This window comes from Anabrus simplex, chromosome 2 (assembly GCF_040414725.1).
Source record: "Anabrus simplex isolate iqAnaSimp1 chromosome 2, ASM4041472v1, whole genome shotgun sequence".
NCBI lineage: Eukaryota > Metazoa > Arthropoda > Insecta > Orthoptera > Tettigoniidae > Anabrus > Anabrus simplex.
This window is the reverse complement of record NC_090266.1, coordinates 771,527,113-771,539,438: the sequence shown is the minus strand read 5'-3', so window position 1 is coordinate 771,539,438 and position 12,326 is coordinate 771,527,113. Positions and strand designations below refer to the sequence as shown.

The following is a 12,326-nucleotide window of genomic DNA, read 5'->3' as shown; positions in this document are numbered from 1 at the left end:
TCGGCAGTCCTGAAAATGGTTTTCCATGGTTTCCCATCTTAAGGCCATGGCCGCTTCCTTCCCACTCCTAGCCCTTTCCTGTCCCATCGTCACCATAAGACATATCTCTGTCGGTGCGACGTAGAGAAAAAAAAAATGTTGATGTGCAGACGGATGTAAGTTATATGAGTGACAGAATCATTAAAATGTCATTACGTGTTGGCCAGGTATTACCATATTTACTCATGTATTAGACCCTCCCCCTCCCTGGCTTTTCGAGACGAAGAAAATGAAAAAAAAAATCTTGCATACAAGACCCCCCCCCCAACGTAATTCGTCAGAGAAGAACAACGATTCTGCTTCGAAGTATGTACAAGTTTTATTGCAGCTCTGATATCGCACAAATTTGTGAATAGTTTTGTCCGTACGACCCACGCAATGAAAATACACATCAAAGTCATGCGGTACATCTGTGTTGTGCAGTTAAGTAATGTCCGCCTCCGCAGCGTGGGCCTACTGCAGCTCTGATGACGTTGCACAAATAAGTGAATAGTTTCGTGTCCGATTCGCGCATTGCAAGCATGTATCAGTCATGTCTGTGTTTTGTAGTTAAGAACGAAATCAACTCCATCTGGCTTCATTATGGTTCCCACTCCAGTACTAGATATAACTATTTCATACGGTTTTCTTTCCTGATCCTTTCCATTTCTCATCACTCAACCTTAAAATCCTGAGTGAACGTCTGTCCTTGAGGCCTACAGTTTCTTCGCATTTACCAGTAAGGGAGAGGATATTGTTGGTTCCAATTCTGAACTGTTTCTTCATGTGCAATGTTGCTCTATTTCTGCATCTGCGATGAGCTTTTGGTTGTTGGCTGTCATGAGTTCATGAATTGCATGAAGAGTTGTTGTCATGTCTGGTAATTTTAACGCTTATATATCCGAGGTTTGTTTTGGTTTTGAAAGCAATGAACTCATCAACTCTGTTCAGCTGACTTGCTAGGCCTAACACAGTAAAGGATTTTCTGTTGGTGTAATCTCCCTTAGCCTTTGCCAGTCCCCTGCCACACCTACAAGGCAGCAGCATTTTGGTGAATTTGTGTGTCATTTCCTACACAAAAGCTACCCTTAGCCGTAGGTTCTCCCTTACTTTGTCGGGTTTGGTACAGGCTGCCCAACCCTCGGCCAGGCAGTTACAGGGTCGTACACAGTAGCAGGGTGTTCCCTACCTGATGTGTTCTACTTAATTTCACCATTGTTCTGAGGTCACTGCCTCAGCTGTCTGTCTCGCCACTTCATAAACAGTAGTATTCCTGCCGTCAACAGTTTTCACTTGAAAATGCTTATAAACAAACGGAATAACTTTTCTCTCACCGGACGTAAATATCTTGTTTCTTTTTCAACTGATAAGCCTGGTGAATTTTTGTTCAGATCCATTCCTCAAAGGTGTATCTGCACACAATTATATTTAATATCAAGTAAGAGTAAGAACAACTAACAATAAACCAACTAACATAAAAGAGACCAGAATAATTAATAATTAACACGCATTATGCACATACTGTACACTATCTTTTAACAGCGAAGCACACTAATAAAATTCTCTCACTGCTGTTTTAAATGGACTCGTAACTGCGCCCACATTGTGAAGACATCCACAGAGTAAGTATGACGACTCTGCATTGGTTATTGCCTGTGGGTGGGGGTGGTAGAATAACATCCACAATATCTTTTGCCTACTGTAAGAGATATTTAAAAGGGGCCGCAGTGGCTTTTAACTTGCGAGCAAGGGTTGGCGTCCATGGGGTCCTCAGCTGAGTCCCAACATTGCTTCCACTTACTAGTGCCAGGATCCTCCAGGATCCGACCACCCTTGTTCAACTCTTGTTCTTTCTCAACCTCAACACTATTAGGTTTTGGAGGCCTAGGGAGTCCTTCACATTCATGCCCTTCGTGGCCCTTGCCTTTCTTTTGCCAGTACCTTCATATTTCGAAGCGTGGGACCTCTTTCATTTTCCTTCTGGTTAGGAGAATGGCTGCACAGTTGTACTTGCTCTTAAAACTTACCGCCGCCGCCGCCACCACCACCACCACCACCACCACCACCACCACCACCACCTTCTTCTTCTTCTTCTTCTTTCACTTAAGTCTTCCCCTGGCCTATACACTCTCTTCAGCATTAGTCTGCTCAAAAGGTGAACCGGAGAATAGGAAGGTAGTAATTAATGTTGACTTATCTACTTTCTTATGATTCTGCGACATGATTTTTCCCCTGAACCTTCTCCTTAATTGTGTTTCAGTCTGGGTTTCTTCTAATTATTCCATTCTTGATCACCTAGTCTGTTGAAGAATATTGTTTCTAAAATACTTCGATCTTTGATGGGTCTGACAGTTTTACAATAACAAGAGAGTATTGTTTGTAATATAGGCTTTGTGTGTATTTTGTTGGCATTTAGTTGTAGTAGTTTTTAATTTAAATTTTTTTAACAAAATGTAATTAATGATATGTGTGTCTCTCATTTCCACAGCCTTTGGCCCCACAAGATCAAAATGGCCCTGGTATATACTACAAGATCTTCTGGCGCAATGTTGAACATGATACAGAATACCAGTCCTTAGAGCTGAAAGGATATGGCAATATTGGCATATCTGTTGTGCGAATCAAACAAGAATATTTTTATACTCAATATCATGTTAAAGTTCAGGTAAGTTTTATGTTGATACATTGGAGCTGATTACCTCTGTTATGCTTTTAAAAACAACAATGCAATACAAAGGTAACAAAAGATTATTTATGCATAATAAGGAAGTACATCTAACTGCCCATTGAAGTAACTTCTTGATAGCAAAGAATACCATTTGACCAAATATTTAAAAAAAGAAAAGAGGTCAGTAACAATGAGCATTGAGCAGATTACTCCATGAAACTGAAATCATTTGTTTGGTTTAATTTTTTTTAAATTTCTGTGATAATAGGTGTAAGATGTATTTTGTTAACTTCTGCTTTGTCCGACTCGGCTGAATGATCAGCCTTCTGGCCTTCGGTTCAGAGGGTTTCGGGTTCGATTCCCGGCTGGGTTGGGGATTTTAACCTTCATTGGTTAATTCCAGTGGCCCGGGGGCTGGATGTATGTGCTGTCCCCAACATCCCTGCAACTCACACACCACACATAACACTATCCTCCACCACATTAACATGCAGTTACCTACACATGGCAGATGCCGCCCACCCTCGTCGGAGGGTCTGCCTTACAAGGGCTGCCCTCGGCTAGAAATAGCCACACAAAATTATTATTTCTTCTGCTTTTTATTTTATTTCTTTGCTGGTGATTAATTTATGTGTGAAGAAGCACCTTAATTAATTGTGGTGTAATAAATTAGTTTTGTTTCGCTTTTTAAAAAAAACATAGTAGCTTTCAGGATTTCATAATATCCTTAAAACTCTTTAAATTCAAATTCTTCACTCTTTAAAGTGAAGGCAACAGAATTTCCTATTTTTTTTTCACTTGCTGTTAGAGCCAGTTGAAACCTATTCGACAGTATTAGAGTTGTATGCAGTATGCTGCACAATGTGCAGAAAGCTGCCCATCCTGTTCTAGATTCAGCATGTCATGCAGGCGTTCCAAAACTAAACCCATTCTACCACTAGTAATGTTGTACAATACTTGTGCAATCCCTATTCAGCACACATTTGAGTGATTCTGCTCGCCAAGAGTCACCATTGTAGCGTGATGGTTAGTGCTATTAGCTACTGCCCTTGGAGGTTTGGGTTTGATTCCTGGCGCTACCAGAAATTTTAGGTGTTCATTGTTGGATGTGCTAGCGAGTGGTCGACTGTTCTAAGAGCTCTGTATTACCTTAGTGATCAAGTAGTTGTTACAGAGAAATTTAGCAAATTGTGTGTGTGACACATACACATTTAGTTCTACAAATACCCCCAGTGGGTGGGGGTCACGGACGAAGAATACACTCGTGGTATCTGCTGCCGCCGGGCTGAGTGGCTCAGATGGTTTCTGACCCCCAACTTGGCAGGTTCGATCCTGGCTCAGTCCAGTGGTATTTGAAGGTGCTCAAATACGTCAACCTCGTGTCGGTAGATTTACTGGCACGTAAAAGAACTTGCGGGAATAAATTCCGACACCTCGGTGTCTCATAAAACCGTAAGAAAGTAGTTAGTGGGACATAAAGCTATCATCATCATCATCATCATCATCATCATCATCATCATCATCATCATCTCCTGCCTGTTATAAGAGGTGTCTAAAAGGGGCAACCAAGGCATGATGGAATTAGAACCATGAGATTACCTGCGATTAGTACCATCGTGTGCATTCCACTGAGGCAGGAATGGGAATACCGGTGCCCATGATTAGTCTCGCTAAGTGTGGAGCACCATAGGTCTGCGTTGCTTGTGAGTAGTACCCTTCTGTGAGGAACACCATGCATCATCTCAAAATATGAGGCATTGTGAATTGGATCCACTGATTGTTTTGGATTCATGGTCATATTTTCATCATCATTCATATATTTTAGTCAGTGAATATATTGTGAAGATTTAATTATTGTTTCATTTCATTGCACCTCGTACCATTAGGGGCCGATGACATAGCTGTTAGGCCCCTTTAAACAACAAGCATCATCATCATCAGGTCTACACATATTGGTATTTAGTGTTTACTTGTAGTAATTGAGATAAGTGATGTTTAAATTTTTACATTGAGTAGTTACATAGGCATTTGATAAATTACGTGTTGTAGGTTGGGTTTTACTCTGTTTCTTGTTTGGATTGGGAGAAAGAAGAAATAATATCAATTTAAAATGATTATTTCAATATTGGTAGGTTTGTTGGTAGAATACTTAAAGAGGCAGAATATTATGAATTGTAACTTCCGCAGCAGATACATTTGTACAGGCAATAGACGCGATATTTCAAATAGCAGTTCAATGGCTCCACCTATCCGAAGGTAGGCCTAATCATTTCTTTAAATAACATGATACCCTTTTAAATTTTGTTAAAAGAAAGAATTTCAAGAGAATGTGCAGCATTTCACTAGTGAAATTAACAATTGTTTTATTGTCATAGTTTATTGCTGCTCTTCATATTCAAATATTGCATTGTTGGCTATGGTCATGAACAACGGAATAGCACTAAGAAAAATTAAAATAAAAATCAGCTGATTCCTGTATTCCAATAACTTATTTTTAGTTCTGAGTAGGTAGTTCAAGTCAGCAGCGTAACTTACACTTTGCAGCCTTGATCGTTCAGTATTTAAGAGCAGTTTTAATTTCTGTTAGCTTGTAGGAATAAAACAAAATCTTTCTAATATGGATTTAGTTTTAACTACATTTTCGTTGTTTCAATTAACAAATTTGTATGAGGGCTTTAAATAAAGTAGTGACAATATTGATAGAATGCAATATTTAATGAACTAACGAGTACAATTGCATTATACTCCTTCAGTGTACTCGCCCGCAAAGCCTATTATCTTTGGCCAAATGTCAGGAAGCTGTCCGGGACTGTTGGCAAAGGTTTTCTGTTGATGACAGTAGCGGAGTGCCGTACTGCACGGAGTACAGATGCCACGTCAGGAAATCGGCAGCCGCGGAGTGGTTCCTTCAACTTCAGCCAGGTTGAAGTCATAAGGACTCATGTCTGGTGAGTATGGAGGGTGTTCGAAGACCTCATTCTGACCCGCACGATACGCCTTGACCCATCGTGCAACTGTCCTATACAGTAATGCATTCTCTCCACCGGCTTTGCATAATCCTCAATAACGTTCTGATGAGTTTTTGCCATGGGCAACCTCAATTTTAACCCACGAACACTGATTACCTTTTGAAAACATGCTTTAGAGCGGTGAAATCGATATACTTCACTTCAACGCCACACAGCAACAACACTGCCAACTGGATGCCCGTTAGATGCACACTACACTTCGACAACAGTGCCACCTGACTGCTCCCATATCCTACGACTGTCTGGACTACGTTGTTACTACTTTATTTACAGCCCTCATAATTTGGATAAGTCAAACACAGTTTAGAATTAGTATCACATACAAATTATTTAGCTTTAACCCCAATCGTATTGTTTCTGTTAAACTGTTATGTGCTTTCTATCTTCTGTTAGTGTGTAGGTGGGAAGAAAGAAAAAAAAGAAACCTGACTAAGTATCAAATATTTAGTTTTAACTCCAGCTCTGTTGTTTCACTTAACCTGTTGTAATTAGGACAAGCCTAAGTGCAGTTGGGAATTGTAGTGTAGTTATTTTATTAGGCAGTATCTTGCCTGCTGTATTAGTATGTTATCCTCATGTATGGTAATCCTTTCGATATTTCAGCATTTAACTAACGGCATTTTACATTTCTATTAAGAGCATAGTAGGATAAGATAGTAATAATAATTATAATAATCTATGTACTTAGCTTTGTTGTGTAATCCTTGAGTAGTTCTTCCGAATTTCAACTTTTAACAGAAATTTTCATTTCTGTTTGCGCTTAGTAGGCCTAATAATCTTTTGTAATTCAGATACATCTGAACATAGTTAAGAATTATTGTAGTTTAGTTATTTTATTAGAAATTAACATGTTTATTTTATTATTGCAAAGTATTTGTGTAGTAGGGGAAATTTATATTTAGGGAAAATATATCTCGAGAAATTTGGTTCTTACTAGAATTCTATTGTTGTAATTATGATAAGCTTAACTACAGTTGAGAATTGTAGTGTAACAGTTCTTATTAGACAGCATCTTGCTTACCTTTTCTGTGTGCAAATAATAATAATAATAACAACAACAACAACAACAACATCAACAACAACAACAACAACAACATCATCAACAACAACAACAATAATAATAATTTATTTCACATTTCTTTGAAGATATCAAGGAATGGCTGAGAGACAGGTTAAGGGCTGTGTGTGTTAGTGGAAACTAAGGAGGATGAGGGAACAGATAGTGAGTTTGAGGGAGATAAATAGTCTGGTAGCGGAGGACAGGAGTGAAGATAATGTATTTTCTTGCATAATTAAACACTTTTTTAACAAAAAATACAGGCAAAACTTCAGATGCGTAAATTATTCAAGGAATTCAGATATATAACAAAGTATTTATGATTTATTTATTTACATTTAAAAGATACATCAGTTATAATGTACACACAATTGGTTCAACTTATTTAGGGTTATCATCACTTGGAATAAAATTAGGGTGTGCACTTTTTTTCTTTCTTGAAAAGTCAAATAGGGTACATCAGGTAAGTTGGATATGTGGGTTTGAAGTTCTGACACTGGAGAATATTCTTCCGATTACGAGCTTACAATACGACCTGAACTGTAATAAGTATGAACTAATAAAAGTACAATTCATGTAAGTTTATAATAATGACATACCGACAGAAAAGAATTCTTACCTTCTATAGACTGCCGTCCTTGAGTTTGCTACCAGCACTGCAAGAATAATTGCTGCTACTGCTATCACTGCTCACATCTCTCCATAAGAAGTCATCTTCACTCCTGTCTAACGAATTTGAGATCCCTGTGTTTTCTTGATGCTCTTTTCAATCACCTTCCCAGAAATCATGTTCCAAGCCTCCAATATCCACTCACAAATGAGTTCCACAGGTAGCTTCCGAATCTTGCCTGTTGGAGTAAGTTCATGCACACTTTCCGTCATCTAGCATTGATAGAGTTTTCGCACTTTGTCCTTGAATGGTTTATTTATCGAAACTTCCAAGGGTTGAAGTACCGTCAGTCCATCAGGAATCGCTGCCAAATCAGTTTTCATGGTTTCCAATAATTTCTTAGCGTCTTCCATCAGGTGGCCACAAAATCTGTCCAACATGAGAAGGGCTGGGCATCAAAGGAGGGACCCTGCTTGATTTCCCTAAACTGTTCATATACAATCTTGTACGAGTGACGTGTCCATCCACCCTTTTTCTTGGATACGAATTTGGATCCCTCATGGAACTTTTACTTTTGGCATGTTTTACAACAATGTAAGGTGCAAGCTTTCTGCTATCAGCTCTTGCAGCAAGCATTACAGTATATTGTTGTTTTCGCTTCCAGTAGTGCATACGATAACGCTTGATGTCTCTTATTGACTGTACGACTTTGGGGCATATCAAGACTGATTGGCGTTTGATCTGCGTTTCCTTTTTTATGCTTCTCAATCACAAACCGATGGAAATCAATTACTTTTTTGGCATAATGTTCGTCGAAGAGAAAGTCAATTTCTTGTCATAAAATTAATCATACAGCCTTGGCTAATCTTAAAATCCGAGACACTGAATCCATGTGCAGCAGCTATTCCTTCTTCTTCATCCATTCTCTTTTCCAGATTCTCCTTTAAAATATAGCATTTCGTAAGTAACAGCATATCCATCGTTTGTAGGATGCTAATTAAATGATATCAATTATTCAATACATTAAAATTTTAAACAGTTAGGAATTTATCTTTATTTCCATATGAGACTTGTTTCGCCTTTCATTGAAGGCATCATCAGTCACAGTACTACCTCAAGGCATAAATCAGGTACCTGATTTGTATTTAAATTATAATTACTAAGAAATAATATTGACATATTACAGTAGGGATAGTCAATGAGAAAAACAATGTTCAGTGATAATATGGATACCAACAAATCAGCCGTTGGCTGTAAGTTACCATTTGTGAAGGATAACAGCGTCAAAATGTTAGGGTATGTCTTACAAAAGTTATATTGACATATTTACATGGGGGCAGTCTAAGGAAAGGATACAAGTGACTGGCACCAATACGTAAGACCACAGGGTATTTAACAGTGTCCAGCAGCAGTGGTCCGACATGAAATATTGACGTTACACTATCAGAAATTTTAGGAAAATAATTACTAAATTTCAATGAGGAAAACAATGTTCATTAATATATGGAGTTAATCTATTAATATATTTACATGGGGGCAGTCTAAGGTAAGAGACACAAGTAGTCTGCACCAATGCGTAAAACCACATGGCATTTTAACAGCATCCAGCAGTGGTGGTCTGACATGAAACACTGACGCTATTCTATTAGAAAAGTTAGGAAATTACAAAGCTTATATTAACATATTTACATGGGAGCAGTTTGGGGAGAAAGGATACAAAATGTCTGGCACCAGTGTGCGTAACTATAATTTCTGCCATTGGTTGATGATCACAGTATTGACAAGGCAATTACACAGTACAAAGGGCACTAGGAATGTTTTACAATGTGAGTGAACGCTTTAGACTTTTTCAAAATAATTTCCACAATACTCAATACACTTCTCCATACGTCGAAACCAGTCACTGATCCAACTCTGCCACTTTTCTTCGGTTACATTTTCACACTCTTGATCTCATGCTGCCAGAAGCTCCTTGTCGGATGCAAAACGCCGCCCTTTCAGCTTCATCTTCAGTTCTGGGAAGAGTGCGAAGTCACATGGGGCAAGATCAGGACTGTATGGAGGGTGTTCAAGCACAGTCAACCCTGATCTGGCAAGAAAATCCATTGTTACATTAGCACGATGTGCTGGAGCATTGTCGTGAAGCAAGAGCCAAGTGTTGAGCCGTGATCTTGGACGGTACTGCTTGTGAGCATGGATGACCTGAGGCAGATAAGTCTCAATGTACCACTTCGCAGTAACTGTCCTTTGTGTTTCTAGCACTACCCTAGCCAGGATGTCCCGTTTAGTGAAGAATACTGCAATCATCCTTTTCTTCATTGACTTTGACTTTCGCACAGTCACAGGAGTACCCTATGGGATTTCGTTGGGACATCGTAATAATAAAGCCAAGTTTCGTCACCTGTAACGATGCTATTGGTGTCACGCGAAGTTCCATTTTTAAACTGTTTTAGCATTTTTCGGCACCATTTCACTCGATGTGCCCTTTGTTCTTCTGAAAGTGAATGGGGCACCCAAAGGGAACAAACTTTTCTAACTTGGAGATGGTTGTGTAGATTTTTTTTTTTTTTTTTTTTTTTTTTTTGCTGGGGGCTTGACGTCGCGCTGACACAGATAGGTCTTATGGCGACGATGGGATAGGAAAGGCCTAGGAGTTGGAAGGAAGCGGCCGTGGCCTTAATTAAGGTACAGCCCCAGCATTTGCCTGGTGTGACAATGGGAAACCACGGAAAACCATTTTCAGGGCTGCCGATAGTGGAATTCGAACCTACTATCTCCCGGATGCAAGCTCACAGCCGCGCCTCTCTACGCGCATGGCCAACTCGCCCGGTGGTTGTGTAGAATTGAATGAATAGCTGGTGCAGGGATGCGAAGTGTCTCTTCTACCTGCTGATATGTCAACCGCCTCTCTTGCTGCAACATTTATCTTACAGCTTCATTGTTTTCCTCAGTCACTGGTTCAGACGGTCGCCCAGAATGAGGATCGTTTTCAACCCCAAAATTTCCCCTCTGGAACTCTTTGTGCGAGTGGAAAATTGTTGTCTGATGTGGACAGTCTTTCCCCAGCACAGGAGTCATTTCCTCCAGGCACTGATCAACAGTTAATCCACGAGCAAAATTGTAGCGGATAATTGCGCGTTATTCATTTTTAGACCACAGTGACATCTTAACTTGCTTTCAATCCCACTGCTTGGTAACAACTGGTGTGAAGGTCGCGCCTTGCTGTCTTCTAGCGGTTTTCACCCCTCTTTTCGTACCTCACCATAACATGGGTATCCAGCCAACTGTTTTTGCGTATTGCAAAACTTTCCTGGTGCTCTTTGTATTATGCAGCAGTGGTTTGACCTCAGTTCATATTATTTGGAATGCTAGGAAAAATATTCCAGCGTATTTTTTTGAGATTGGCAAATGAGGCTCCTTCATTACTAAAAGTTGTCTGGTTGAAGTCCCAGGTTTGTGAATATGGCTGCAATAAGTGACGGTGAATTTGGCTGGCGTGGAAGGAAATTTGATTGGGTGTCGTAATGTTTAGACTTAATTTCAGTGTAGTTGAAAAAAAAAAAAGGTCGTTAAGTACATGGTGCTTTGTGAATGGCCACAGTGACGGCCGTTATTTGTTGATAATAGTTGTTTCAGGGAACATGTTGCGGGGTTAGAATCACTCGCTTAAATTGAGTTTTGTTAACTTCTTGATAACTTTTTGAATGCTATGTAAAATATACCTGTATGAGAAAGTTTGATGAGACTTTAAATGGAGGTATTGTCGTAAGTGAAAACATGAAAAACATCGGGACGAAGTTTTTGTTTGTGATGCTGACCGTGTGAAAAAGAGTGGAGTTTATATTTGGCGTAATCCGCAGTGGAGGGATCAAATGTGAAAGTACACTAAGACAATGTGACGTCATTAACACATCACGAATTTATTACCTTTCAAAAAATTGGGACCGGTTTCGGCATTATTTGTATGCCATCATCAGCCATAGGAAATATTCTATGGCCCGTTACTGTATGCAGTTAACCTTGATTCACAGTTTATACCCTTCAAATGCCATGAAAAAAGTACTATTTCCAAAATGTATTCAAGAAGGTGCATTTACAGTATTCAAGTAATGCACACGGATATCTCACTGGTTGACGCAACGAAAGAAAGAAAAGAAAAAAAAAAAGCACGATTCAAAGACGAGGAGAAGTCTATGCTGGCTCCCATGTGCAAGTGCTTTATTAATTGGATTACTATACTGTATGCATTTTAGATGCCTTGTATTTACAAAGGAAGTACCCGATGCCCTTAAAATCGAACTCTTCTATGACTTTATCCTTGTACGATTTCCCGCCTGGCACTTCTATCTTACTTCAGAAATGTAAACACTTGCCGCGTCATTCTAAGACCCATTAATACATGCAATCACCTCGATTCACAGTTTAAACCTTTCAAATGCCATGGAAAAAAACTATTTCCAAAATGTATCCAACAAGGTGCATTTACCATGTTCAAATAATGCACTTGGATAAATCACTGAAAAACATAACCTCACGCAACGAAAGAAAAAAAAATCACACAATTCAAAGACGAGGATAAATTATGCCAGTCTCCCTGTGTAAATGCATTATTTTTTGGATTTCTGTACTGTTTGCATTTTTAGATGGTTTGTACTGGCATGGAAAGTGCCCGACGCCCTTAAAACGTTGTGGTTTATCGAACTTTCCTATGACGAGGGGATAAAGTTTCTTGCTTCCATCCCATGTGCATTGCAACACACTACTATGACCCATTTAAAACCATAAGACCGTTTGGGCTTGCATTAAAATAAAGCAATGCAGTTTCACCGGCAATGACAATATTGTTCAGTGCCTACGAATTTATTATATGAGCTACGTTTTATCGTCAACTGTCGGCATCGCCAGTGTTCACGGATTCTGTTTTTCCGCACACTGCCTGCTGCG

The 12,326-nt window shown here is 39.3% G+C and overlaps 1 protein-coding gene across 1 annotated transcript in view; it reads left to right on the top strand.

The window, feature by feature from the left end:
• The window catches only part of Cont (Contactin), a 314,894-nt gene that overhangs the window by 237,578 nt on the left and 64,990 nt on the right, over positions 1-12,326 (top strand). Inside the window, exon 17 of the mRNA XM_067141447.2 lies at positions 2,507-2,683. Coding sequence (XP_066997548.2) covers positions 2,507-2,683 — 177 coding nt within the window. The remainder of the gene's footprint in view (positions 1-2,506; positions 2,684-12,326) is intronic.